The 27,434-nt window shown below is 42.2% G+C and overlaps 3 protein-coding genes across 11 annotated transcripts in view; 1 reads left to right on the forward strand and 2 right to left on the reverse strand.

The window, feature by feature from the left end:
• The window catches only part of pcf11 (PCF11 cleavage and polyadenylation factor subunit), a 30,728-nt gene extending 22,704 nt beyond the window's left edge, over nt 1-8,024 (reverse strand). The window contains exons 1-5 of one of the 2 annotated variants that reach the window (XM_021563253.2): nt 7,644-8,024; nt 5,148-5,273; nt 4,526-4,708; nt 4,039-4,254; nt 2,754-3,736 (exon numbers count right to left, since the gene is read on the reverse strand). In XM_021563253.2, coding sequence (XP_021418928.2) covers nt 2,754-3,736; nt 4,039-4,254; nt 4,526-4,708; nt 5,148-5,273; nt 7,644-7,883 — 1,748 coding nt within the window. In that variant the 5' untranslated portion in view covers nt 7,884-8,024. Of the gene's footprint in view, nt 1-2,753; nt 3,761-4,038; nt 4,255-4,525; nt 4,709-5,147; nt 5,274-7,643 lie in introns of both variants that reach the window. The other variant, XM_021563252.2, reaches the window with a different exon arrangement.
• A 2,600-nt stretch (nt 8,025-10,624) lies between these two features.
• Nucleotides 10,625-27,417, reverse strand: ccdc90b (coiled-coil domain containing 90B). Of its 7 annotated transcripts, none has more exons than XM_036944395.1 (9): nt 26,930-27,417; nt 16,743-16,862; nt 16,447-16,550; nt 15,467-15,568; nt 15,284-15,325; nt 11,792-11,863; nt 11,627-11,680; nt 11,286-11,413; nt 10,625-11,050 (listed from the first exon to the last, which is right to left on the reverse strand). In XM_036944395.1, the coding sequence occupies exons 1-9, from the start codon at nt 27,033-27,035 to the stop codon at nt 10,972-10,974; spliced, it is 807 nt and encodes a 268-aa protein (XP_036800290.1). In that variant the 5' UTR covers nt 27,036-27,417; the 3' UTR covers nt 10,625-10,971. The 7 variants fall into 7 exon arrangements, with proteins under 7 accessions (XP_036800290.1, XP_021418930.1, XP_036800287.1 ...); XM_021563255.2 differs by having other exon boundaries at nt 11,299-11,413; nt 26,930-27,411; XM_036944394.1 differs by lacking the exons at nt 10,625-11,050; nt 11,286-11,413; nt 11,627-11,680; nt 11,792-11,863 and adding exons at nt 15,887-16,018; nt 16,101-16,358 and having other exon boundaries at nt 15,287-15,325; nt 16,389-16,550; nt 26,930-27,328.
• Nucleotides 27,043-27,434, forward strand: part of alg8 (ALG8 alpha-1,3-glucosyltransferase) — a 28,903-nt gene continuing 28,511 nt past the window's right edge. For both annotated transcript variants that reach the window (XM_021563254.2, XM_036944391.1), the window contains exon 1: nt 27,043-27,213. In XM_021563254.2, coding sequence (XP_021418929.1) covers nt 27,122-27,213 — 92 coding nt within the window. In that variant the 5' untranslated portion in view covers nt 27,043-27,121. The remainder of the gene's footprint in view (nt 27,214-27,434) is intronic.

A 27,434-nucleotide genomic window follows, 5' to 3' on the forward strand; every position in this document is an offset into this window, starting at 1 on the left:
AAGCTCAGTTGTCCTGAGTCTGCACAACTCTGCCAGGACCCAGGATCAAGGGAGACACTCAAGTGTTTTAGTACTATATCTCTTGAACCAATGATGAAAAAGAATCACGGCCTCTAAACCTTCAAGCTACATACTGGACCCCTTTCCAACTAAACTACTGAAAGAGCTGCTTTCTGTTGAACATAATAAATGGCTCTCTATCCACCGGATGTGTACCAAACTCACTAAAAGTGGCAGTAATAAAGCCTCTCTTGAAAAAGCCAAACCTTGACCCAGAAAATATAAAAAACTATCGGGCTATATCAAATCTTCCATTCCTCTCAAGAATTTTAGAAAAGGCTGTAGCGCAGCAACTCACTGCCTTCCTGAAAACAAACAATGTATGCGAAATGCTTCAGTCTGGTTTTAGACGCCATCATAGCACTGAGACTGCACTTGTGAAGGTGGTAAATGACCTTTTAATGGCATCAGACAGAGGCTCTGCATCTGTCCTCCTAGACCTTAGTGCTGCTTTTGATACCATCGATCACCACATTCTTTTGGAGAGATTGGAAACCTAAATTGGTCTACACGGACAAGTTCTGGCCTGGTTTAGATCTTATCTGTCGGAAAGATATCAGTTTGTCCCTGTAAATGGTTTGTCCTCTTGACAAATCAACTGTACATTTGGTAATCCTCAAGGTTCTGTTTTAGGACCACTATTGTTTTCACTATATATTTTACCTCTTGGGGATGTCATTCGAAAACATAATGTTAACTTTCACTGCTATGTGGATGACACACAGCTGTACATTTCAATGAAACATGGTGAAGCCCCAAAATTGCCCTCGCTAGAAGCATGTGTTTCAGACATAAGGAAGTGGATGGATGCAAACTTTCTACTTTTAAACTTGGACAAAATAGAGATGCTTGTTCTAGGTCGCAAGAAACAAAGAGATCTTCTGTTGAATCTGACAATTAATCTTAATGGTTGTACAGTCGTCTCAAATAAAACTGTGAAGGACCTTGGCGTTACTCTGGACCCTGATCTCTCTTTTGAAGAACATATCAAGACCGTTTCAAGGACAGCTTTTTTCCATCTACGTAACATCGCAAAAATCAGAAACTTTCTGTCCAAAAATGCAGAAAAATGATTCCATGCTTTTGTCACTTCTAGGTTAGCCTACTGCAATGCTCTACTTTCCGGCTACCCGGATAAAGCACTAAATAAACTTCAGTTAGTGCTAAATATGGCTGCTAGAATCCTGACTAGAACCAAAAAATGTGATCATATTACTCCAGTGCTAGCCTCCCTACACTGGCTTCCTGTCAAGGCAAGGGCTGATTTCAAGGTTTTACTGCTAACCTACAAAGCATTACATGGGCTTGCTCCTACCTATCTCTCTGATTTGGTCCTGCCGTACATACCTACACAAGACGCAGGCCTCCTAATGGTCCCTAGAATTTCTAAGCAAACAGCTGGAGGCAGGGCTTTCTCCTATAGAGCTCCATTTTTATGGAATGGTCTGCCTACCCATGTCAGAGAGGCAAGCTCGGTCTCAACCTTTAAGTCTTTACTGAAGACTCATCTCTTCAGTGGGTCATATGATTGAGTGTAGTCTGGCCCAGGAGTGGGAAGGTGAACGGAAAGGCTCTGGAGCAACGAACCGCCCTTGCTCTCTCTGCCTGGTCGGTTCCCCTCTTTCCACTGGGATTCTCTGCCTCTAACCCTATTACAGGGGCTGAGTCACTGGCTTACTGGGGCTCTTTCATACCGTCCCTAGGAGGGGTGCGTCACTTGAGTGGGCTGAGTCACTAATGTGATCTTCCTGTCTGGGTCGCGGAGATCTTTGTGGGCTATACTCTGCCTTGTCTCAGGATGGTAAGATGGTGGTTGAAGATATCCCTCTAGTGGTGTGGGGGCTGTGCTTTGGCAAAGTGGTGGGGTTATATCCTTCCAGTTTGGCCCTGTCCCGGGGCGTCTTCGGATGGGGCCACAGTGTCTCCTGACCCCTCCTGTCTCAGCCTCCAGTATTTATGCTGCAGTAGTTTATGTGTCGGGGGGCTAGGGTCAGTTTGTTATATCTGGAGTACTTCTCCTGTCCTATTCGGTGTCCTGTGTGAATTTAAGTGTGCTCTCTCTAATTCTCTCTTTATTTCTCTCTCTCGGAGGACTCCTTGCTGTCCCCAGTCCACCTGACCGTGCTGCTGCTCCAGTTTCAACTGTTCTGCCTTATTATTATTCGACCATGCTGGTCATTTATGAACATTTGAACATCTTGGCCATGTTCTGTTATAATCTCCACCCGGCACAGCCAGAAGAGGACTGGCCACCCCACATAGCCTGGTTCCTCTCTAGGTTTCTTCCTAGGTTTTGGCCTTTCTAGGGAGTTTTTCCTAGCCACCGTGCTTCTACACCTGCATTGCTTGCTGTTTGGGGTTTTAGGCTGGGTTTCTGTACTGCACTTTGAGATATCAGCTGGTGTACGAAGGGCTATATAAATTGATTTGATTTTGATTTGCTAACATTCAGTACAATTTTTTTTGAGAATATGAATTAGAAATACTTTTTCAAGGCACTAAATACCATTAGGTGAGGATAAGAATAAACTGACGTGATGCAACATATACCAGTACACTGAGAACATACCAATATCAAGACTTCGGTACATTCCAAAAAACACCCTATTTCCTACATAGTGCACTACTTTTGACCAGAGCCCCATGGCCCATTTGGGAGACAGACAGTTCACAGGATATATCAGCCTACTCACTGTTTGTTCTCTTCCCAGCCACTCCTCCAGCGCTTGGCATTCTCCTTGGTCTCCTTGCCCTCTGAGGTAGTGCGGGGGGAGGAATGCGTGTCCCTGGCCTCCACCGGCCTCTCCTCAGCCGGCCTCTTGGTTCTTCTGGGCTCAGACGAGCTCTTCTTGGGGGTTACCCTCTCCTCTCTGGTGGTCCCGTGCTGGGGGTCCTCATGGTGAGAGGAGTGCTTGCCTCCTGACTGCCTCCCTCCTTTCCCAGGTTTGTGTAAAGGAGGAGAGGGGGAGATGCTCCTGGCTCTCCTCTTGGGGGACCTCCTCTCAGTCTTTCTCTTAGGTGAGTGCAGGTGCAGAGAGGGGGAGCGGGAGCGTTTCCTGGCGTTGGTCCTGGCATTTCCTCTGATCTGGTTCTCCGGTTTCTCTACAGGCTCCGGTTTCTCACGCTCCGGTTTGCTGACTGAGCCGTTGGCCATCTTCCCCCTGCCTGATGCCTTCATCAATGCATCATCCATCTCTTTCTCCTTATCAGTGCATTTCTTCTTCTCTTTCCCCTCTTCTTTTGGGTCAGCCTTGTCATGGAGATGTTTCCTCAGCCTGGGGTCTTTCTTGCCCGTGGCATCCGCTGTCGTCTTCACGTTCTCAGCCTCATAGTGCTTGCTCTTCCCAAGCACCCCTTTAGCCATGGGAGAGAGGGACTTGGACTTGGTTTTCACTTCTAGAAGTTCTTTCTTGGGGGGCCGTGTCCTCTCGGGCCTGCCGGGTCGCTCTGGCAGTTGTTTCTCTGGTGTGTGTGCTGGTCCTCCCATACCATGGCCTTCTTTCTTATGGCTGGTTGATTCTTTGGCCTGGAGGGCCCCTGGGCCGGCCCGGTTGAGGCGGGGGTCCCTGGTGGGGGGTTTGGGGTCGGAGACAGGGGGGAGACAGGGTTTGATGACAGAGGGAGGCAGGGTGGACTTTGGCACTATTGCTGGAGTTGACAGTACCACGTTTGCAGCCTGAAATGTAAAAGAGGGGCAGGACTGAGAACATCTTGTGTTTAGTAAACGAGACAGTGCACCAGAAGACATGAAGAAAATATAACAGAAACCTACCTGTTAAAATGTTATTATTAATAGATTTTAAATGTTTAAGTTACAAAACACCAACACTTCTGAAAGTGTCTACACTCACCCTGCGGACCAAACATATACATACACACATATATACACACACACACACACACACACATATATATATATTTTAAAACATTTAAGTTCGATTTTCAAAAGGGGGAAATGGGTACAATAGTGAGTCTCACCAGTTGTGCCTTGGTCTGCTCCAGCTCAAGCTCAATCTTCTTCTGCTGTAGCTCCAGTAGCTGTTTCTGCTTGGCCAGCAGCTGCTGCCTTATCACCTGCTCCTGGGTGATGCTCTTCTCACTGACGCTGGGGACCACTGCAGGCTGGGGAGCAGGGGCTGGGGCACGGACTAGGGGTGCAGGGGACAGGGCCCTAGGGGAGGTCACCTCCTCAGGCTGGAGCGGGGAGAAAACATTTAGGGATGGGAAGGACTCAGGTCGACAGGTAGCGAGCGGAGTGTGTGTGTGTGTGTGTGTGTGTAGAAATGTCCAGTGTTGCAAAGGGTCAGGATGTCTTTTACTTTATGGATCATATTGTCACGAAGGTTGTGCAATAAACAGCAAAACTTGAATAACTTTGGCGCAGTTTCTACTTCTCTATCCACAGACGCTTTCAGAACAGCAGATCCTCCTCTCGGACACATAGATATACAGACAGTTTACTCACATGTTTTAAAAACTTAGGGTTGACATGAATGCTGGCGTTCACAGTAGGGGGCAGTGCTTTGATGGGCCAGGCCGGGTCGTGAGAGTTGACTCTCACGTCCAGAGCGTAGAGTTTCTTCAGTGGGAAGATCTCATCCCAGGTGGAGCGTAATTTGAACAGACTTTTCCTAGTGTTCTCATCCACCTACAAAACAGAGGACACAGCTTGGACCACAGCTCAACGCAAAGACCTGCAGCACAGTACTTCACAAACGAACACATTCTACCTTCAAAGGCCTATAGTTTAGCAGTAAATTGAATTCAGGCAAGATCAAGAAGGCACTTAGAAAATATGTCTAATTACACTAACAAAGGTGCTTTGTATTAACCGTTAAACCGTGTGAAATATTACACATTCTGTATACAACACTGCATTTTAATGCAAAGACAATTAATGACTTGGATATTGTCCAATCAAGCACTTCCCCAAATCAAAGGGGAACCACAAACACCATTTTATTAGTAAAATGCATTATACAAGGCAAGAGATAGACTAAACAAAAGCAAGCAGTACAGTGGACAGATAATTTTATAAAAGGTGCTTATTAATCTTCAAGAATGCACAAAAATAAAGTAGTATATACCTTTTCAAAAACACATATAAATGAAGTGACTAGGTTTTTAGCAAACACTGCAAGGTATTCGCCTCCAACATTCTTCACTATGGAATCCACTAAGTACAAAACTGGAAGCTTCTCGGCAGCTGGAGCCTAGGGTAATAGAAAACTCAACAAGTTTAGAAAACAACAGGGGTTAATACCAACATTTCAGATAAAAAAGGCATCACATTGATTATGTATTAGTTAAGCAAAAAGTTAACGTAAGAAGTGTTTGGGCTAGGAAAAAAAAAATCCTTGTCAGTCTTGGGTAATAACTTCAAAAAGTTGTTTTTTTAACATGTAAAAATCTAATTGATTGTCCGTGGCATGATAGATCATAAGAAAAAAAAATATTGTAGGAAAAAACAGTTGCAAAACAATTGTCATGTAGGGGGGAAAACTGTTATTAAAATCTGTCTATTTCCACCGGTTACAGGCACTTTTTTTTTATCCATAAGGAAAATAGCAGTCCAAAAAAAAAAAAAAAAGTTTTAAAAAAGTGACGAGTCTTCATTCTGGATCAAAACATTGAATGACCATAAAAAGTACTTTGTTCAACTATTACTTGTGTCTTGTATTGGGCACAGGAAAAAAATAAAAATATTGTCCATCCAGAAGAAATGGTTCAAGTCCCCCCCCCCTTTTTTAATTACCTCAAAAGAGGGTCTCTGGCAGAGAGATCACTCCATGTACGTTCCCGTTTTATTGAATGAAGTCCCTGTTATAACATCCCACTGAGGGGCAGTCCATTTGAAGAAGTACTATCTACCTTTTAGAACAAAAATAGGATGTAACATACTAAGAGGAAGTCGACAAGAATAGAGCAGGATTTGGGGGGGTTCATTTAAAATGTGCAATTGCAAGATAAGTCTTGAACAATGTGCCATGAAAAGCAAATCACTAGGACTTTACTTGATAAATGGTCATGAGCAAACATGACAATTTCAGTTGTAAACCCAATTCACATGTCAATAAAACACAAAATAACTCAAAATATACAAATATACTGCATTTAAGCCAATAGACACTCCCATATAAAATGGTGAACGCCTTGGTTCTGATAAGTGACAATGATCATCACATTGATCAAAAACGGAGTTTAACACCAATCAGGCAATAACCAGAGATATGATTCTGTACCAATAAATTACACTGGGAAATAAAAAAGACAAAAAGCATATTTCATATTTTTTATTATCACATTTTACCATTCATTGACATTTCAAAATTCAAAGAGATAATATCAAAAGCAGCTGATAAATTGAAAGAGACCAGTTTACTTTCACAAGAAAACTATTGACACTATCCTAAATTTCAACAGCTACATATTCGATCTGCATCTTTGTGTACCTATTATTTGTTTTGTTATTATTACTCCTGCTAGCTAGATACTTTTGTCTAACAATAACTAACCAGCAGTAACGTTAGGCCTGTAAGGCCACCTGAAGTTACAAACAAATGACCTTTCTTGCTACTGGATCAGCCGATCGACCCGTGCATGGCAGTAATTTGTGATTTTATTGGAGGTGGAGAAGAGGTGGATTTGGCTCATGTGCACTTGGTCAAAAACAATAGTTTCTTTCCACACGATACATTTTTTCGGTTACAAATTTTGTGGAAGTACATACCAGCCGTAATAGTTGCTCAGCGAAGCTCCATTCCTTGGTAAGTAGCGGACTCTTTTTTTTAAATATATATATTTTTACATTATTAAGCCTGAAAATCTGCTTCATGGCCTTAAGGAGACCCCATATTCAACGTATCCTGTAAATCCAGATTCTGGTTCAAGTAATTTATGTAGAAAGTGAAACGAGGCCTAAATGTATGCAATAACTATTTTGCATTGTTAGGTAGGCCAGTGTGTACTGGCTTAAATTTGAAAATGTATGTGGCCAAACCACGTGTGTAAACCTGTCAAACTTGTGGAATGCTTTGCACTGGCATGCTAGCGTTAGCTAACTGAAATAGCCATTAAGTTTCCTCCGTCATGTCGCCATATTTGATTCGGTTTCGGTACCGTTAACGTGTTTCCAAATAGTGTTAAGTTCTGAAATGTGAAAAATACCCCACAGCATAACGTCTTTATATAAGATCTGACAAATAATGGTGGCTTCCTAACGTTACTCTGATCTGGCAACTGAATTTCTGGATTATTTCCTAGCAAATGACAATCGGCTTCGGGAAATGGCATGTTAACGTTAGCTAACTAGCTCAGGGATAACATTAGCTAGCCTAGATAATGTTACATTACCTTTCTAAATGTAATCAGCATTACATTCCTATAACGTTATTTTGTTGAAACTGGTACTGTTGACAAGAAACGTTAGCCAACGTTATGTCGCTACAACAAGAACAGCGATTCAACAGTGTTGCCGCCATGATGTTGCCATGGGCAGCTGTTTCAAGGCTACTGTTAGCTTACACATAGCTTTCTTCATCGAAGTTAATAGCTGAAATTGAAAATTCTATATTCATAAAAACCTTGGTGATTTGTGCTTCAATTATTGCGACGATATCCTTGGCGAAGTGCAGATTCTCCTCTGCCAGAATGGTCAGCATGTTGATGTGAGGTTTACTGTTGAATGTCAAATCTTCGAGGGAGGACTGATACTCTCGGCAGGCATCTTCCCTCGCCGCGTCGTCCATCTTTGCGATGTGTGATCGATCAAATACTAAACCAATCTTATCAGAAACATAACCATTTATTACGAGGCAGTCCATAAACACATTTGACTTTATATTTATTTTCCAACTCGTTACGAATTATTTTGTATTCCCTTTGCATCTGTAATCGACGTTTCCACTCTTCTTTTTTTATGTCAGAAGATGGCGGCTGCAACTCGATCAACTAAACGCGTCATACAAAATAATTTTTATACAGCCTCAGTTGGTGTCCTCCTATTGGATAGTTTGAGTTGCGTGCGCGTGAACCTTTGGCGAACGACTCATTCATTCAACCTAATTGGTCAAAATGTTACCATCTCCGGTTAGCCAATCAAATTCGAATGCATTGCATAATAGACGGATTACATGCTGACTAAACCGGCTCCTCTCGTGCGCATGTTGTTTTGTCTGTCCCCCAGAAGCGTCCACGACTAGCAGGTTAAAGTACCAAAACCAACTATATGAATTTGGGTAGGGGTCTAAATATTTATGGGTATTAAAGCTAGCTCGCTGTTGCTAGCGAATTTGTCCTAGGAGATAGTGTCCGGAAGTGGGAGAAGATGGAGCGAGATGGATTTGAGCCGAGATTCTGCACATTTTGTCATTGATCAAACATCTCCATACAGTTTTCTGTTTCCAAAACTAGAATCTGTGACATAGTGGGCTGCATTTAATAGACTTTACCCTATGCCAAATTTGGTAAAAATGGCATTGTTTAGAAGGAGTGCAAGGGTGAATTAAGTTATTGCACATGCGCACTTGGAGTAGGGGTTCCCTAACGGAAATAAGCAAATAAATGCTAGAATGAGCCAATATGATCTCACTAGATCGTGCTTGGCTCTGCCCACCTCCTTGCTTATTCTGCCCACTATGATTAATTTGCTCCCATTAGACCAGAACCTGTAAATTCCATCTTGGGTTAGTTATAAAAAATATTTGGGAGAGGCAGGATTTGCGAGCTATGTAATAGCGTGAGCAGTTTGGATTGAATAACATGTATATTTATTTTACAATACTCTCGCAAGCAACGCAGTTGGATTGGACAGCATGTTAGCTGACAACGTCACGAAAGCGCCGCTGCAGCCAGGTCGATGGTGGAAGCAGAATTGGAGCTTGAATCTGATGGCGGTGGAAATAAGGATAAATTGACTTTCGTTTAAAAATTGTGAAAAATACATCTACTTCTACAGACTCACGATTTTATATAGAAGAAATACGTTTTGGATCCGTTTGAAATATCAAAACTGGTGTAGAAAGTTAAATCTGTGAAAATCCCTGAAGTGGATTTTTTTTGTATCTGTTGGTCAGAAGAAACATGTTGGATCTCACGCAAACTGATGGATATGATGTGTTGTGCTTCGATTTAGGAAGCAGGGCACCTGTCAAACGAGTCATTCTGGAGTACAGAATTCGACATTGCTCTAATGAAAAAGATTAATGGAGTGGTCGAGGTACGTAAAATAAATTGCATTGTAAATGTCAGGAAGGACAAGTTTGTCTGTTTCTCCAAATCTGAGTGCATATGAGATATGTGAACTACCCTGGCAGAGTGTTTATTCCCAGAACTTTGCAATGTACCCACTGCAAACTATTTGGACTTACAGTATATCAAGTGTATACAGGATGAGCCTGGACTAGAATACAGTATATACATCATTGGGTAAAACAGTATGTAAACATTTAAGTGACCAGTGTTCAATGACTAATTACATAGGGAAGCAGTCTAAGGGGCAGGGATGAGTACTGGGTGGTAGCCGGGTGGTCCCTGTATTGAGGATCAGCATGGGGGAGGTGTTAGCTTACCCTCACCATCTGGGGTCGGCCCATAAGGAAATCTAGGATCCACAGGGAGGACTTCAGACTCAAGGCTACGAACTTGGAGGGCACATTGGTGTTGAAAGCTGAGTTGTAGTCGAACAGCATTCTCACATACTGTAGGTATTTAATTTTGTCCAGGTGGGATAGGGCATTGTGTAGTGGGTCAAGGGTGTCGAGTATGGTGGAGGAGGAATTGTTACATGCTGACCAGACTGGACACGTCGCATGCGCGAGCGTCGCAAAATAAATGCAGAAATCCATGTTATTCAATTATTGCACCCACACTGCTCGCAAGCGTCTGCGATGCCAAGGGCTAAAATAGAACTCCTTTCTATTTGACGCAGATCGTGCTGAAAGTCCTGCCTCTCCCATCTCCTCATTGGTTTATAGAAGCAGGTACCCACGTGCCAGCTCCTCATTGGTTATACCCACGTCGGTGATTGAAAGACAAACTGTTTTGCCGGTTGTCCTGGTAATACTATGAAAGTTTAGGTGTAAATCACCATATAAGTTCAAAGATGAAAAAGCCTGGAAGGAGGAAAGATGACTTGAAACGATTCGGTTGGCCGTTTTATGTGTGGATTAATTGTCGGAGTAGAGGACCTTGTGTATTTCAGGTAAAATAACAACTCAATGTTTATATCCCAGGACAAATTAGCTAGCAACTGCAAGCTAGCTAAATAGGACAAATTAATGTTAGCTAGCAACTGCAAGCTAACTAGCTAAATTGCCATACATGTTTAATGCTTTTCGACCTGTCCCCAAATTAATGTAATTGGTTCAGTTTGTTTTGATATTTTAACCTGCGTGTGGTGATCGCATTTGGTGTAGGGGGACAAAATACATTTATGCACGATAGCGCACGCACGCAGACGGTGTGTGTTCTGTGTTAGTCTGTTGCATCACTATCGGCAGCTTGGAAATGAAAGATGAACTGAAATCAAAATCAGGAATGGACAATGATTGAAGTATTCAATAAATGTGGTTCATTGGGAAAAGTTATTTATTTCCAAGTCATGTGGAATCCATATCCAAATACAGTTCTTGGAAGTATTGAGCCATTTGTATAACCTATAGATATAGTGCCTATAAATAGGTTTATTGTACATTGTATCACTCAACAGTTATGTTCAAAATATCTGATTAACTTTGTTTAATAGGTTGATTAATTGATTTTAAATGACTCATGCTTGGCCTTAGTCTTAGCTCTCCATGTACTCTAGATTGCCATTTAAAAGTAGAAATACATAAAAGTAGAAATTGAAATGACATGAAACCAACGTTGATTTAACCAGTGTGCACCCAGTGGGATCTATGTACAATGCAATCAAACCCCCACAGCAGAGACGGTCACTTCCAAAGGCGGTAAAATCCCAAGGCAATCGCTAGGCAGGCAAAAACGGACGCTACCAAAAAGAAAAGCAGAGGGGGGTATATCATGACTTAATCCCACTTAAATTCATACCATATTTCAAAGAATAGTTGAATATACAAAAATGTGTCAAACACACACAAGCACATATCTTTAACTCTGCATCGTGGGAAAAGGACCCGCGAGTAAGCATTTCACTGTTAGTCTAGACCTGTTGCGTACGAAGCATGTGACAAATAACATTTGATTTGGCATACAAACGTACGCACACACACACACTACCTGCAAGGTAGCGGATGGTTTCCAGCTTCAGCGACTCCAGTAGAGTTTTCAGGGAGGCCACCTCTAGATCAATCTTTTTAGTCGTCTCCATCGTTTCGTGGTCAATGACAGCGTTCTGAAGGGGAACATTAACATAGGGAATCATATTACTATACTCATATGGCTGGTTTCACAGACATGGTATAAGCCTAGTCCTGGACTAAAATGTGCTTTTTAATACAGGACTAGGCTTAATCTGTTTCTGGGAATCCGCCCCATAAAGAAATGCAGCTGTTATAGCCTGTGGTGGGAGTATAGAAATATCATCATGGACAAGATGGCATTTTACCTTCCTGTGGAACTCTGTGCTGTTCTCCATAAGTTTCTTCTCCTGCTCAGTAAACTGATAAAGAGACAGATGCCCAGTGAGAAAGAGAGAGAAAGCATGTGGCAGAATGTCAATTCAAGGTCTCAGGAGTAATAATCAATCACACGCGTATGCGCACGCACACACCATGTCAGTGACCCTGCTCCTCTCCAGGTTGATGTCCAGCTTGGCCTCAGCTCGGACCTTCTTACTCTCCTCCTGAAGTGAAAACAGGATACACAAGTTATTGTTTGCATCCCAAAAGGCAACTTATTCTCTTTTATAGTGCACTACGTTTGACCAGGGCCCAAAAGCAGTGCACTATGTAGGGAATAGGGTGCCATTTTGGATGTATCCACACAAGTCACATGATGTACTTACTGAGTGAGAAACCACTGAGCTATCTGATAGCACCACAGAGATTACTGATAAACTATTACATGATTCATAAGTTATAGTTTAACAAGAAACAGATGAGATGATAACTCAGAATTACATAGAACATACAGTAATAATATAGTGAATGAATTACATTTTATTTTCATGTCAAATCACCAATTGGCAACCCATCCCTTATGGGATTAATTGACACAAACATTACGATAATTATTTGCGCATCACATAAAGAGAGAAATGTAAGGTAAATATCAATACATAATAGCAAATAAGGTTATCCAAAGAAATATATACATAGAGCAGTAAAAGAATACACACACAACCGGTCAAAAGTTTGGGGTCACTTAGAAAAGTTTTTTTTAAAAAGTGTCCATTCAAATAACATCAAATTGAACAGAAATACAGTGTAGACATTGTTAATGTTGTAAATTACTATTGTATCTAGAAACGGCAGATTTTTTATGGAATATCTACATAGGCGTACAGGGACCCATTATCAGCAACCATCACTCCTGTGTTCCAATGGCACGTTGTGTTAGCTAATCCAGGTTTATCATTTTAAAATGCTGATTTATCATCAGAAAACCCTTTTGCAATTTTTTGTTATGTTAGTACAGCTGAATTTTTTTTATTCTGATTTAAAGAAGCAATAAAACTGGCCTTTAGACTAGTTGAGTATGTGGAGCATCAGCATTTGTGGGTTCAATTACAGGCTCAAAATGGCCAGAAACAAAGAACTTTCTTCTGAAACTCAGTCTATTCTTGTTCTGAGAAATGAAGGCTATAACATGCGAGAAATTGGCAAGAAACTGAAGATCTTGTACAACACTGTACTACTCCCTTCACAGAACAGTGCAAACTGGCTCTAACCAGAATAGAAAGAGTAGTGGGAGGCCCTTGGTGCCATACTGAGCAAAAGTACATTAGTGTCTAGTTTGTGAAACAGATGCCTCACAAATCCTCAACTGGCAGCTTCATTAAATAGTACCCGCAAAACACCAGGCTCAATGTCAACAGTGAAGATGCAACTCCGGAATGCTGGCCGCCTAGGCAGAGTTGCAAAGAAAAAGCCATATCTCAGACTGGCCAATAAAAAGAAAAGATTAAGATGGGCAAAAGAACACAGACACTGGACAGAGGAACTCTACCTAGATGGCCAGCGTCCCAGGGTTGCTTCTTCACGGTTGATGTTGAGACTGGTGTTTTGCCGGTACTATTTAATGAAGCTGCCAGTTGAAGACTTGTGAGGCGTCTGTTTCACATGGAATAGCCTTCATTTCTCAAAACAAGAATAGACTGACGAGTTTCAGAAGTAAGTTCTATGTTTCTGGCCATTTTGAGCCTGTAATCGAACCCACAGATGAAGGTCAGTTTTATTGCTTCTTTAATCAGGACAACAGTTTTCAGCTGTGCTGACATAATTGCAAAAGGGTTTTCTAATGATCAATCAGCCTTTTAAAATGATACATTTGGATTAGCTAACACAATTGTTGCTAATAATTCCATAAAAAAATATTCCGTTTCCAGCTGCAATAGTCATTTACAACATTAACAATGTCTACACTGTATTGGTGTTATTTTAATGGACAAAAAAGTGCTTTTCTTTTAAAAACAAGGACATTTCTAAGTGACCCTAAACTTTTGAACGGTAGTGTACATGCATAACATATAGAGATAAATAAATACATAAAGAAACAGAAGGCATTTGAACCCAGTCTGGCACAAAGAGAAGATTTATGTGGGAGACAAGCCTATACACAATCTACATACACACGTGCCATTTATGACATAGAAGCTAAATATTTTTTTGAATTTAATTATAGGTAGACATTTTTCCTTTTATTCCAGGCTTTATCTAAATATTTTGCACACGGAAATATACAATGGATAAAAAAAACATTTCAGTTTCTCCCCATCGTTCAGCCACATAATGCCAGGGTATATCTGGTGGTCTTTCTGGAATAAGAGCAAGCGTATATCTTGGTAGAAAGGGCAATAGAGGATAAAATCAGTTTCATTCTCTATTTCGTCAAGGTTACAATAGTTAGTCTTTCCTCTTCCATTTCACCACAATTACCAACCCTTTTCAATAAGCAGAGGAAATACCCCTAATCTGACCTGTTTCAATACGCAGAGGAAATATCCCTGATCTGACCTGTTTCAATATGCAGAGACAATATCCCTGATCTGACCCGTTTCAATACGCAGAGACAATATCTCTGATCTTACCTGTGCACATGGCGATCTCTTGCTTTTAGGTAGGTTATACATAATATCACTCACACACAAATTCACCCTTAATAAAACAAAAGGTTCTCAACTTGGGTTTAAGATTAATCTCCTCCACCCATTCTTTTTCATATTGCATCAACAGTTGTTTTTTTAATCATATCCATGTCTCCCTTAATTTATTTTTTTTGTAAAGATGTTCACAGTCAGACTGTTGAAAAATATCAAACATTTCAGTTGTCCATGTTCCCCCTATAGATAGATCCCATTGAAAAACTTTACTAGCTCTTCTGGCATTTGGCAAATCCAACAGTCTATTCCATAGTCTCACCACACATGCCTTCCATCTCACCGCACAGGGTTCCCAGCCCATGTCCCCAGTTATTGCGAGTATAGGTGCAAACTTGTGGACACCTAAAAAGTAACGTACTGCTCTGTTATGGACATGTTCCTTTCTAAAATACCTCTTAGCACCCCACACTCCTGCTGAATAGTCCAGAACAGGACACACGCATGTGCCACCAGAGACTCTGGGTTCGCGCCCAGGCTCTGTCGCAGCCGGCCGCGACCGGGAGGTCCGTGGGGCGACGCACATTTGGCCTAGCGTCGTCCGGGTTAGGGAGGGTTTGGCCGGTAGGGATATCCTTGTCTCATCACGCACCAGCGACTCCTGTGGCGGGCCGGGCGCAGTGCACACTAACCAAGGTTGCCAGGTGCACAGTGTTTCCTCCGACACATTGGTGCGGCTGGCTTCCGGGTTGGATGCGCGCTGTGTTAAGAAGCAGTGCGGCTTGGTTGGGTTGTGTTTCGGAGGACGCATGGCTTTCGACCTTCGTCTCTCCCGAGCCTGTACGGGAGTTGTAGCGATGAGACAAGATGGTAACTACTAACAATTGGATACCATGAAATTGGGGAGAAAAGGGGGTAACATTTTTAAAAAGAAAGGTAACATGTTCATCAATAAAAATATTTATAATAGTAGTATTTTTTTGGATCTCTGTTATCACTTCTCACCATCAGCCTGTTCCTTATCTGATCCAACTCTGTCTTCATTTTCTGCAGAGAGACATACAGGTTTATGTAGAATGCATATTGTTATTATTATTATTATTATTATAGATCCCTAGTGCACTTGTTAGCTCAGGAGAGATAGACAGGCAGTGATTGTGTGGAGGAGGAAAGGGTTTATGTACGTACAGCGTTCTCCGAGCGCAGGTTGGCAAACTCACTCTTCTCCAGGATCACCATGTCTTTCCTGATGGAGTCCAGGTGAGCCATGATCTGCTGCAGCGCAATCTCCTAAACAAGATACACAGGAGAGAGAGCGAGAGAAGGGGGGCGAGGCGTGTCTTACAACAGAAACAACCTACAAGGGAGTGGTTGAAAGAGGGTGTAATGTGGGGGTGAAGGTTCAGAGTATTGCAATTCCATGGGTGTAACTGAAGCACACACTGTCATACATACCAGCAGTCACAAGTGTAAGTGATAGTCTGGTCTTCTTTAGCTTGGGTAGCAAGCGGGATGCTGTGGGTGTGGTGTGTGTGGTACTTGGTGTGCTGTGAGTGTGGTACTTGGTGTGCTGTGAGTGTGGTACCTGGTGTGCTGTGAGTGTGGTACCTGGTGTGCTGTGTGTGTGGTACCTGGTGTGGTGTGTGGTAACTGGTGTGGTAACTGGGCCGCTGTGAGTGTGGTGTGTGTGGTACCTTGGCTGCTGTGATTGTCGTAACTGGTTTGCTTTGAGTGTGGTAACTGGGCTGCTGTGAGTGTGGGGTGCATGGTACCTCGGTTGCTGTGAGTGTGGTAACTGGTGTGGTGTGTGTGCCTGTGGTACCTGGGCTGCTGTGAGTGTGGTGTGTGTGGTACCTGGGCTGCTGTGATTGTGGTACCTGGTTTGCTTTGAGTGTGGTACCTGGTGTGTGTGGTGTGATTGTGGTAAGTGGGCTGCTGTGAGTGTGGTATCTGGTGTGGTGTGTGGTAACTGGTGTGGTAACTGGGCCGCTGTGAGTGTGGTGTGTGTGGTACCTTGGCTGCTGTGATTGTCGTAACTGGTTTGCTTTGAGTGTGGTAACTGGGCTGCTGTGAGTGTGGTACCTGGTGTGCTGTGTTTTGTACCTGGTGTGTGTGTGGTACCTGGTGTGCTGTGTTTGTGTGTGGTATCTGGTGTGTGTGTGTGGTACCTGGTGTGCTCCAGTCACCATGTCTTTGTACACTATGTCCATGTTGGCTGTTGCTAGAGTCACCAGAGCCGCTACTATGATTTCTGCTTGGCGCTTTTCAAAGCCTGAAAATAGAGAAATCATTAAAGATTTGATCATCAGCATTACAACAGTGTCCAGTTTCTTTATTACACTGTGGATCAATTATCACCTTATTTGCCTTTCCTGGTCTGGATGTGACTTCCACTTCAGAATAGATTTCAGAAAATGCAACACAGAAGCAGAATTATAGACCAAGTCCAAAATGATGCACCCACCATTGCTCTCCAGCTCAATGACCATGGCATGAGAGTCAAAAGTCAGTTTCCTCTGTTCCAGAGGGGTCAGCTCCACTTTCCTCAGGTCGTACGCTGCTACAGGTGTTGCAACGTGGAACTCTGTACAGACAGACAGATGGAGTTGAGTGGCGAGGTGATGACTTTGAGGAGTGTAGCCTACCTCTGACTTCATCAAGTCAGTATCAGTCGATACTTGTTAAGAACATAACAAAATGGAAGAAAATGAAACATTCTACAAGAACCAATATTACTTCCTAACAACACAACCTTATGGAACAATACTTGGGTAGCGTTTCAAAATTCACCGATAAATTAGGCCACATGGAAAACTAAAGGCATAGAAACTGTAAATAACTTTAACAGGAAATACATCTATTTCGATTACAGAATTAAAAAGTAATTTTGGACTGACAAATATAGATAGTTTAAAATGAAAACTTACGTATCACACAATTTTGAAGAGCAACCTTGACATTATGACCAAACCGGCTCCACGTGTGCGCATGGTGAGTGTGTCTATCCCCACCAGACGCGATCAGGACACAGGTTGAAATATCAAAACGAATTCTGAACCAACTATATTAATTTGGGGCCAGGTCGAAACATTCATGGACATTTAGCTAGCTAGCTTGCTGTTGCTAGTTAATTTGTTCTGGGGTGATTGAAAGATGAACGAGGTCCACACTCCAGTCAGTAGCGGTAACACACCTTTAAAGTTTGTTGTCAACCGCCATATAAAGTCCACAGAAGAAGAACTAAAAGAGATTACTAGAAACTGACTTTGTTTCCCTTTTTATCTGTGGATTAATTGTCGTAGTAGAGAGCACATGATTTTGTGTGACTCAAAATGGGTCAAAATTCTACGAAGATTCAGCAAAAAAAAGGACCTTGTACATTTCAGGTAAAATAACAACCCAATGTTTATACATTGACCAGCTGGGGCAAATCTGTGAAGACCTGGGTGTGAGCAGCAAACTACATCCTCGTGAGATTGCTTTTCTCAAGGAGTACAGTACAGTCCTACAGCCACTCACATCCTCTATTGATCTTCAGGGAGAAGAAGTGTTTTTCTTGGCTTTCTTATCCCAACAACAAGCTTGAAGTCTAAGCTCTCAGAGAAAATACCTCTTGCGACATTCTCTGTACACATCATCACTGCGGTCATTGAGGCTATAGACCGCCGGTTTGGACCTATGCTAAGCACCCATGAAGCAAAAATGGCATCTGCTACAGTGACAAAGTTTTGACTGTGTTGGCACAACCCTGGAAAGAGGGAGGAGATGCAGAGCACATTAGTTCAAGAAACAGCTTCTATGTAGAACACACACTCCGAAGAGGTTGATGAGGGAGCACAGAATGAGTCTGAGTCAGAAGACAACATTTTTTTCCCCGGATGTGCAACAACTAGGGCCCGTGGCACTGCAGAGGACAAGGTGAGGAAGAACCTCAAAGACAAGTCTTTGGACTCCTTGAAATCGTTTCCCATAGTCCAGAACTTGTTTCTGAAGTACAACACTCCAGTGCCCCAGTTGAGCGTCTTTTCAGTTATGGTGGAAACAGGATGCCTGGTGCTCATCTAGAGCATGTCCTTTTGCTGCAATACAACAGCAATTTCTGCCTTCAATCATCTGAGTAGGCTAGCTTCAGAATAGGCCTACTGCAATGCCATATGTTGGTTTATTGCACCTAGCTCGGACTAAATGTGTAAAAAAAAAAAAAAAAAAAAAAAAATTCTACCTATTTCTCATTTTAGTCATTTAGCAGACACTTATCCAGAGCGATTTACAGTAGTGAGTGGAAACATTTTCATACCTTTTTGTACCGGTGTCCCGTGGATAAGTGTTTAGCACCATCTATGTTACTTAAGCCCTTACTTATACCTGGTTTTAACATGTATACTTTGCCCTGCACATTGTGTTTGTGCCCACATTTTTAGACAGGTGTACACGACTAAAAGATGCATTGTGGTCTGACTGTGATCAGATCATATAAGTGTAAATGGACAACATCAGGATGAAGGACGAATGATAGAGCCAGGTATACAGGGCTTAAATACATTTGTCAATGTTTTGCGATGTGTTCTAATGTGGTTCTGCAATAAATGTTAAATTGGTAATTATTTTTTCTTCTGTTTTACAGGTGAAGTAATCCAAAAGAAACGGAAAGTAATCAGATTACGTTAGAGTTTAGGTAATCCAAAAGTTACGTTACTGATTACAATTTTAGACAAGTAACGGTAACGGATTACATTTAAAAAGTAACCTACCCAACCCTGTTGACAGTGAGATCAGTTCAGCACCCTACATTGCAGTCCAGGTGGATGACACCACAGACATATCCTGCAAATGTCAATTAACATTCATAGCACACTATGTCAAAGATAAGGGTGTTATACTGAAGAAAAATATAAATGCAAAATGCAACAATTTTGAAGATTTTGAGTTACAGTTCATATTAGGAAATCAGAAATGTTTTATAAATTCATTAAGCCCTAATCTATGGATTTCACAAGACTGGAAATACAGATATGCATCTGTTGGTCACAGATACTTTAAAAAAAAAAGGTAGGGGTGTGGATCAGAAAACCAGTCAGTATCTGGTGTGACCACCATTTGCCTCATGCAGCGTGACACATCTCCTTCGCATAGAGTTGATCAGGCTATTGATTGTGGCCTGTGGAATGTTGTCCCACTCCTCTGTGCGAAGCTGCTGGATATTGGCAGGAACTGGAACACGGTTGTCATACACGTCGATTCAGAGCATCCCAAAAATGCTCAATAGGTGACACGTCTGGTGAGTATGCAGGCCATGGAAGAACTGGGACGCTTCCAGGAATTGTGTACAGATCCTTGTGACATGTGGACATGCATTATCATGCTGAAACATGAGGTGATGGCGGCGGATGAATGGCACGTCAATGGGCCTCAGTCTCGTCACGGTATCCCTGTGCATTCAAATTGATAAAATGCAATTGTGTTCATTGTCCGTAGCTTATGTCTGCCCATCCCTTAGCCCCACCACCACCATTGGGCACTCTGGTCACAACGTTGACGTCAGCAAACCCGCTCAGCCACACAACGCCATATACGTGGTCTGAGGTTGTGAGGTCGGTTTGACATACTGCGAAATTCTCCAAAACGACGTAGGCGGCTTATGGTAGAGCAGTGAACATTAAATTATCTGGCAATAGCTCCGGGGGACATTCCTGCAGTCAGCATGCCAATTGCACACTCCCTCAACTTGAGATATCTGTCGCATTGTTTTGCATGACAAAACTGCACATTTTAGAGTTGCTTTTTATTGTCCCCAGCACAAGCTGCACCTGTGCAGATCATACTGTTTAATCAGCTTCTTGATATGGCCTCCTGGACAGATACCGACGGCTGTACTTTGAAATACTCAATGGAATCATACTACACATAACCCAGAGGTTTGCTGACATGAAGAGCCTCAACTTTTTAAGTGTTCTTGATCATGGTTCATTTCCAGAGTACTCAAAACAAGAGGGGTTTCCTGACAGAGAACTCACACCGCTGTTCCAGACGTACCCTTTTTTGACAACAAGAGGTTGGAAAATGAGCTGCAGATAGTCTATGCTGATGCCTCCTTCCACTAACCACCAGGTGAGCTGCTGCAATCACTTGTGAAAAAGGACCTGAATGGGTGCTTCTCCCTATAATTAGCCTACAATGTGTCAAAGTGCATTGCGGTTGCATTTCCCATTAAACTAATCTTGCTGCGTCGCACACACGGTTCTTGGTTTCAATGGCTCATTATGTAAGTATATCAGTCTAATCTCGAAAGGCAATGAAGTAGGTACAGAAGCAAGGTGAATTTTACAATCAAATAGGAAATCACCATCATAACCTAAACCTACTAGTGAAAAAAAAACTGTGTAACTAGTCAACCGTGAACACCATGTAAACTAGTGTTCTGTACTGTAATTGATTATTCTAACAGTAGTTGATTGTTGAAGGTGCAGAATGCTGTGTGCGGCGGATTGACAGGGGTGTCCTGTACAAATGAGCAATGCCAGTGGAACTCAGCGACGCAGCCAAATCTATCCCCAAAAAGGTTGAGCGAGATCTGTGGCAAACGTCACAAACCAAGTGACAAGTTCTCAACCAGCATTCTCCATACAACCTGTGTACTACTCACACAACATATTTAAAAAGAGTTTGGAAGGGGACAATGTTCCAGTGGGGAGCATTCTGCACAAGTGCATAAAAGCTAAACCAAACAATCCTCAAGTTCCAGCAGCAGCCACACAGCTCCAGCTGCCTCATGGTGAACATGGCATCAACATGCAGTGTCAGAAACGCTTGTCATTTTATGACGTTGATGTTAAGCTGGAGGAGTGTAAATGTGCCAGCCTTTAGGAGGTCACTAAAGCACAGAGTGCATCCCATGCGTTGTAGTCGGCAAAGGTTCCTGTGCGCACCTCAACAAATCCAGACAACTTTGTGCGGGAGCATCTCTTCCCAAGGTTCCATGGGAACTCAGCAACCACATATGGCAAGGAGAACGAGCAGGTTGCCTACACATGGATGGAGAGTTGTGGGTTTAGTCAGGAGAGTAGAGGCACAGTAGTGAGTGACAAGGAGCCATGGCTTTCTGCAAGCCCAGATAGTGTTAAACTCTCAAGAAATTCTAGAAATCAAATGTCCTGTTGTGAGTAAGAAATGTGAGTCTCTGACTAAACTGTTCTCTGGCTAACTAACAGATGTGATGGATGGGATTCCTCAGCTGCAACCTAATGGAGCCCTTGGGTATTACATGAAGGTGCAAATGGGCATGTTCTGCACAGGACTGGTGAGATGTAAACTGCTTGTCTGGCTCTATCCGAGCAGGTTGTTATTGATGTGCCGTTTGATGTGAAGTTCTGTGCTGATGTTCTCTCTAAACTGAAGGTATTCTATTTCACACATGCTGCCAAGGATAGATGAGTTTTAGTTAGGCAGACTAACTCTGTGGTCCAAATATGTTAATCTGTGGTATTTAGGCTCGTGCCTAATACTTCTGTGTTTTTGAATAGTTCTTATATTTTGAGCATTGTAAAGCTCTCTGTCAGCTCTAACTTATTATCCAAGCATAACTCTTGGTGTTTTTTTCCCCACAGCTCTCTTCATATACACATTTACCTGATTATATTTGCATAATTCTTGGTGTTTTTTTCGTCTTGCCTTGTACAGCTCTCTTCATACATGTTTATCTAATGCCTAAGGATAACTCCTTATGATTTATGAATATTTTTATTGAACCTTGCATAGCGCTTGCTTTTCATAATGACACTTCATTAACTTATTATGCGAACATACCGTAACTCATCTTACACTTGGAAAATGATGGTGTTAAAAAAACACTGAAATTGCACTTGACATTTTCTTTGTTCCTTAACTTTTTGAAATGAAGGACAAGGCATGTCGAAGGGTTTCAAATGTGTTTCCTGTTTGATTCTGGTTTTCAAGAAAACAGTGTGGCTGGCACTTGATAAACAGTTGTCTTCCCTCTTGGTGTGTTAGACATTTTGGTGTTGAAGAAAATGTATTGTAAATATATTTAAGAAGGCATGATAGCGGCACCTAGTGGATGCCTGTAATTATCAGAAACATGCAAAGTTACAGTACATTTCAAATGTAGGAACATACAAATGATTCAGATTAAATAGTAAAAAATATACATTGCATTCGGAAAGTTCAGACCCCTTCCCCTTTTCCACATTTTGTTCAGTTACAGCCTTATTCTAAAATTGATATTTTTTCTCATCAATCTACACACAATACCCCATGATGACAAAGCGAAAACCGTTTTAGAAATGTTTAATTTATTAAAAAGAAAAACTAGAAATACCTTATTTACATAAGTATTCAGAGCCTTTACTATGAGACCCCTGTTTCCATTGCTCATCCTTGATGTTTTTACAACTTGATTGGAGTCCACCTGTGGTAAATTCAGTTGATTAGACATGATTTGGAAAGGCACACCTGTCTATATAAGGTCCCACAGTTGACAGTGCATGTCAGAACAAAAACTGTAGAGGTCCGAGACAGGATTGTGTCGAGGCACAGATCTGGGGAAGGGTACCAAAAAAAATGTATGCAGCATTGAAGGTCCCCAAGAACACAGTAACCTCCATCATTCTTAAATGGAAGTTTGGAAAGACCAAGACTTCCTAGAGCTGGCCGCCTGACCAAACTGAGCAATCGGGGGAGAAGGGCCTTGGTCAGGGAGGTGACCGAGAGCAGAATGGTCACTCTAATTGAGCTCCAGAGTTCCTCTGTGGAGATGGGAGAACCTTCCAGAAGGACAACCATCACTGCAGCACTCCACTAATCAGGCTTTTATGGTAGAGCGGCCAGACGGAAGCCACTCCTTAGTAAATGGTACATGACAGCCCGCTTAGAGTTTTCCAAAAGGCACCTAAAGACTCTCAGACCATGAGAAACAAGATTCTCTGGTCTAATGAAACCAAATTTTGAATTATTTGGCTTGAATGCCAAGCGTCAAGTCTGGAGGAAACCTGGCACCATCTCTATGGTGAAGCAGGGACTGGGAGACTAGTCAGGATCGAGGGAAAGATGAACGGAGCAAAGTACAGAGAGATCCTTGATGAAAACCTGCTCCAGAGCGCTCAGGACCTCAGATTGGGGTGAAGGTTCACCTTCCAACAGGATTGGCTTCGGGACAAGTCTCTGAATGTCCTTGAGTGGCCCAGCCTGAGCCCGGACTTGAACCCGATGGAACATCTCTAGAGAGACCTGAAAATAGCGGTGCAGCGACGTTCCCCATCCAACCTGACAGAACTTGAGAGGATCTGCAGAGAAGAATGGCAGAAACTCCCCAAACAGTAGTGTGCCAAGCCTGTAGCGTCATACCCAAGAAAACTTGAGGCTGTAATTGCTGCCAAAGGTGCTTCAACAAAGTACTGAGTAAAGAGTCTGAATACTTATGTAAATGTGATATTTCAGTTGTTTTTGTATACATTTGCAAAAATGCATATTTGTATACATTTGCAAAAATGTATACAACTTAATTTTGCTTGGTCATTGTGGGCTATTGTGTGTAGATCGACGAGAGAGAACATTTTCTCAATTTTAGAATTAGGCTGTAACAAAATGTGGAAAATGTCAAAGGGTCTAAATACTTTCCAGATGCACTGTACACACACAGTATCTCATGTGGGTGAAATGAGTGTATAAAGTTACATTTCAGATGTATGAACATTCTCACTGCTCACTCGGCATCCTCATGGATGATCTCACTCTGCATGTTAGCAAGTGCTGCACCGATGCTGAGGACACCTTGGAGTTGTCTGATAACTCTCAACATGAATATGCACATTAGCTATCCTTCTCGTGCTTGTGGCTTCCTTTCTGAGTGAAGGCTGGTATGGCAAGGTTTACCTTCCTCTCATTCAGCAGATCTCAGATGGTGAAACCCCTGTCTGTCATAACTTCATCGCCAGACCTAAGGTATACCAGGAAGCCAGAGTTTTGGGTGATGATCTTGTCACTGCATCTGCCTCCATATGCAGGAGAAACTAACATGGCGCAATGGCCACCAAATACTGGAGAGTATTGCTGGACTAATAGTGGCTGTATGACTTCCCTCTGGAATCAATGTTGTGTGCTTTCTGAAGAGTGGTTTCAGAGCAGTCGATGATGCAAGTGGTGTTGGGGAACTAAGAGAGTGCTACACTACTCCCTGGGACACAAAGCGTTCAGCAAGATCACCCTGGAGTAGATTCAGCTTCATCAAGGTTAAGATTATTTGATCACTGATATGCACTCTGCAGAAATGCTACATGGTCAAAGAAAAGGATGGCCAGTATACAACACTGAGCTAATGTCATTCTTCAGGATGGTATGGGTCAATGGCTCTGCACCACCACATTGGGTTTGTTTGTGGCAGGTGGGCTTGTTGACTGGTTCTCTTGATACTTAGCTGTGTTCAGTCAGTGCTGAAACTTCCCATTGAGTATCAGCATCTTTACACTGCGGTGGCATTGGTACACTCAGATAAGAGACTGCATCACCAGAGTTGTCTTCATCTGTCAAAAAAAAAGAGGCCACAAGTTTAACAAAATAAAATACACAGACAGCCTACTGGTCATGGGTTAGGTTAAAAAAGAAAAGACTTGAGATAATGTTTAATAATTTAGGTAGTTACACTGAGCATTACCAGTGGCATGCCAGCAAGGATGGGGATAATCATGGCATGGGGGAGACATTGTCAGACAGAAGTTTTGGATAGCTAACAATATAGGGACTAACTAAGTTAGACAAACTTGTTCTCAACTAGCCTACTTGGTTATATATATATATTTTGTTTGTTTTAACTAGCTAGACTAGTAAGCTAGCAACACTGTATCAAGTTGGGCTGCCCTCAAGCTAGCTAACTGTGTTAGCTAGGCAACAATTATATAGCTACAGTATGTTAAGACTTAGGAGTCTTAACATAGCTAAGCTAGCTAGTTAAGTTAGCTAACTAACTCCTGCCTGATTCAGGACACCCTATCTGTGATAATAGCTAGCAAGTAGCAGCTAGCTAACAACTACCTGTATGTGTTGATGACCTGATGATGTCACTTTCTGGTCTGTACTGGAGTATCATAGCCCAGCCACTTCTCAGGGAAGGGATGCTCTTCAGTTGGCCTCTTGTCCACGAAGTGATAGGAACAGACGTTGGGTCAGTTTGGTGGTTTCTTCAAGTTCAATGCTTTGAGCCAAAGCCAAAGAGACTCATCCTCCTTAGGAGGTGGGTGCATATCAAAAGGCACCTAACAACTGCACTCACTCAAAAAAAAACACTCCTCCATGAACAGCTTCCATTTATGCCAGTTATTATGGAATCCCCTTACCGAACATAAAATGCCAGTTTTGCATGAGTTCATGTTTGGGAAGTTGTGAGAAGCGATAGCGATTTAGATTGCAATTTGCTTTATCTTGGCCAGGTCGCAGTTGCAAATGAGAACTTGTTCTCAACTAGCCTACCTGGTGAAATAAAACAAAACAAATAAATAGTGAGCTAGCTAGCTTCGAACTATTGGCCGGAAGTGCTTAAGTCCCCCATAAAAAACAAACAGACCCCACCCATATTTCTGTTGAAAATTAGGTAAATAAAGTCTGTTGTAGACGGAGCTAGAAAGTTGGCTGTCAGAAGTATTACTATGTAAACTTACTGTCTGCATATTTCAAGACATGGCCTATGGGGGTGTAGTGAGATACCCAATGGGTTGGACAAAAAAAAATGTATACTAAAACCGTAGAAATCAATCAACCCACCATCATTAACACAATGGAAAATCTTATGATTTATTTACTTTTTTAAATTGAAAGTGCGTGGGCTATGGAGTGAAACAAAATGGTGCAGTTTCAGGCCATGTGGTGGAAAGTGATGTGGGGGCTGGAGATGTGTGGTGTGTGCTGATGTATGATGTTGTCGTTTGTTTTGTATTGTTTATAAAATCTTACAAAAAACATTTTGGGGGATTTTTACAAGCATTGAATAATAACGACTCAATGTAGTCATTGGTAGCCCAGCTAGCAATGAGGAATTGGCCCTGAAGCGGCCCTCTTCCGAATGCATTGATGCAGTGTCTTAGACCGCTGCACCACTCTGGAGCCTCCACCCACAAAGTATCAAAATACTATACTACTTAAACAGGAATCTTAAATGTTAATTGTAATATATTTGGGCCAGATATCTCTCACCGGAATCAACCGGAGCTCAATCCCCGCATCCTAGCCATACGTAATATGCCTAAAGTGGCCACGTGACGTCGGCCGAGCCTGACTCTCAGCCGGAATCGGTCCAGATCCACTGCGCTAGCTGGGAGGCTAGCTAAACTCCGCCAAAAACGAATCTAATCTAACTAAACGCTTTGCAACTCAACTTCATTGAGCAGTGTGGATTTGAGAATTCTTGGCTAATAAATAGACACACGTTTCGTTAAGGATAATAAACTTGTGCACACTTGTGTAGTAAACAAAAGCTAGGCCTGCAATGGTTAATAGCAAAGGAAAGGAGTATACCTAGCCACTTGCACAACTGAATGCATTCAAATAAATTGAAATGTGTCTTCCGCATTCAACACAACCCCTCAGCGTTAGTACACATGTATAGAGTAATTACCTGCAAGATTACTAATATACCAAAACGCTTACCTCTCCAACTCTGTGTTCCCCAGTATGTGCCATTGTTCAGATGCCTCTGACAGTGCCGAAATACTGACCGGAAAAGAGTTACACAGTGTCTGTTTACACTGGTCATCGCCCCAGACACGGAGACTTTGAAACTCACGGAGCAACAAATTCTCTTTTAGTTACAACACTCTTACGATCTGAGTTGTATTACACATGTGTTATCTATATGTTGAAGTACACAGTGTGATATCTATCCCACCTCGACTCATACACAGAGGACAAGCAAGCGTTTATGACACCGGATGGTACGTATTGCAGCCTACGAAGTTTTTCTTCAACGTTGCGCAACATTTGACTATTTCCGCACGGTGACGGTCCATATCTAGCTAACAATTCAATATTTCTACTGGTCTTCTTTTGCTTTGTTTGTATAATTGAATGTGCTAATTTGACAATGTGATTGCGGGGAGGACCGCGTAACAGAGCCTACCGATACTGTACATCAAAATACTGTACATCTCAATAA

This window comes from Oncorhynchus mykiss, chromosome 15, assembly GCF_013265735.2.
Source record: "Oncorhynchus mykiss isolate Arlee chromosome 15, USDA_OmykA_1.1, whole genome shotgun sequence".
Classification (NCBI taxonomy): Eukaryota; Metazoa; Chordata; class Actinopteri; order Salmoniformes; family Salmonidae; genus Oncorhynchus; species Oncorhynchus mykiss.

Bases quoted from the DNA above. Each gene is read 5' to 3' on its own strand.
- ccdc90b (XM_036944392.1), bottom strand. From the start codon at position 27,035: ATGACCAGTGTAAACAGACACTGTGTAACTCTTTTCCGGTCAGTATTT. The intron at 16,551-16,742 runs GTGGGTGCATCA...CTCTATTTTCAG, and splicing joins CATTGAGCTGGAGAGCAATG to GCTTTGAAAAGCGCCAAGCA. The intron at 15,569-16,446 runs GTACCACACACA...TATCTTGTTTAG, and splicing joins TGGTGACTGGAGCACACCAG to GAGATTGCGCTGCAGCAGAT.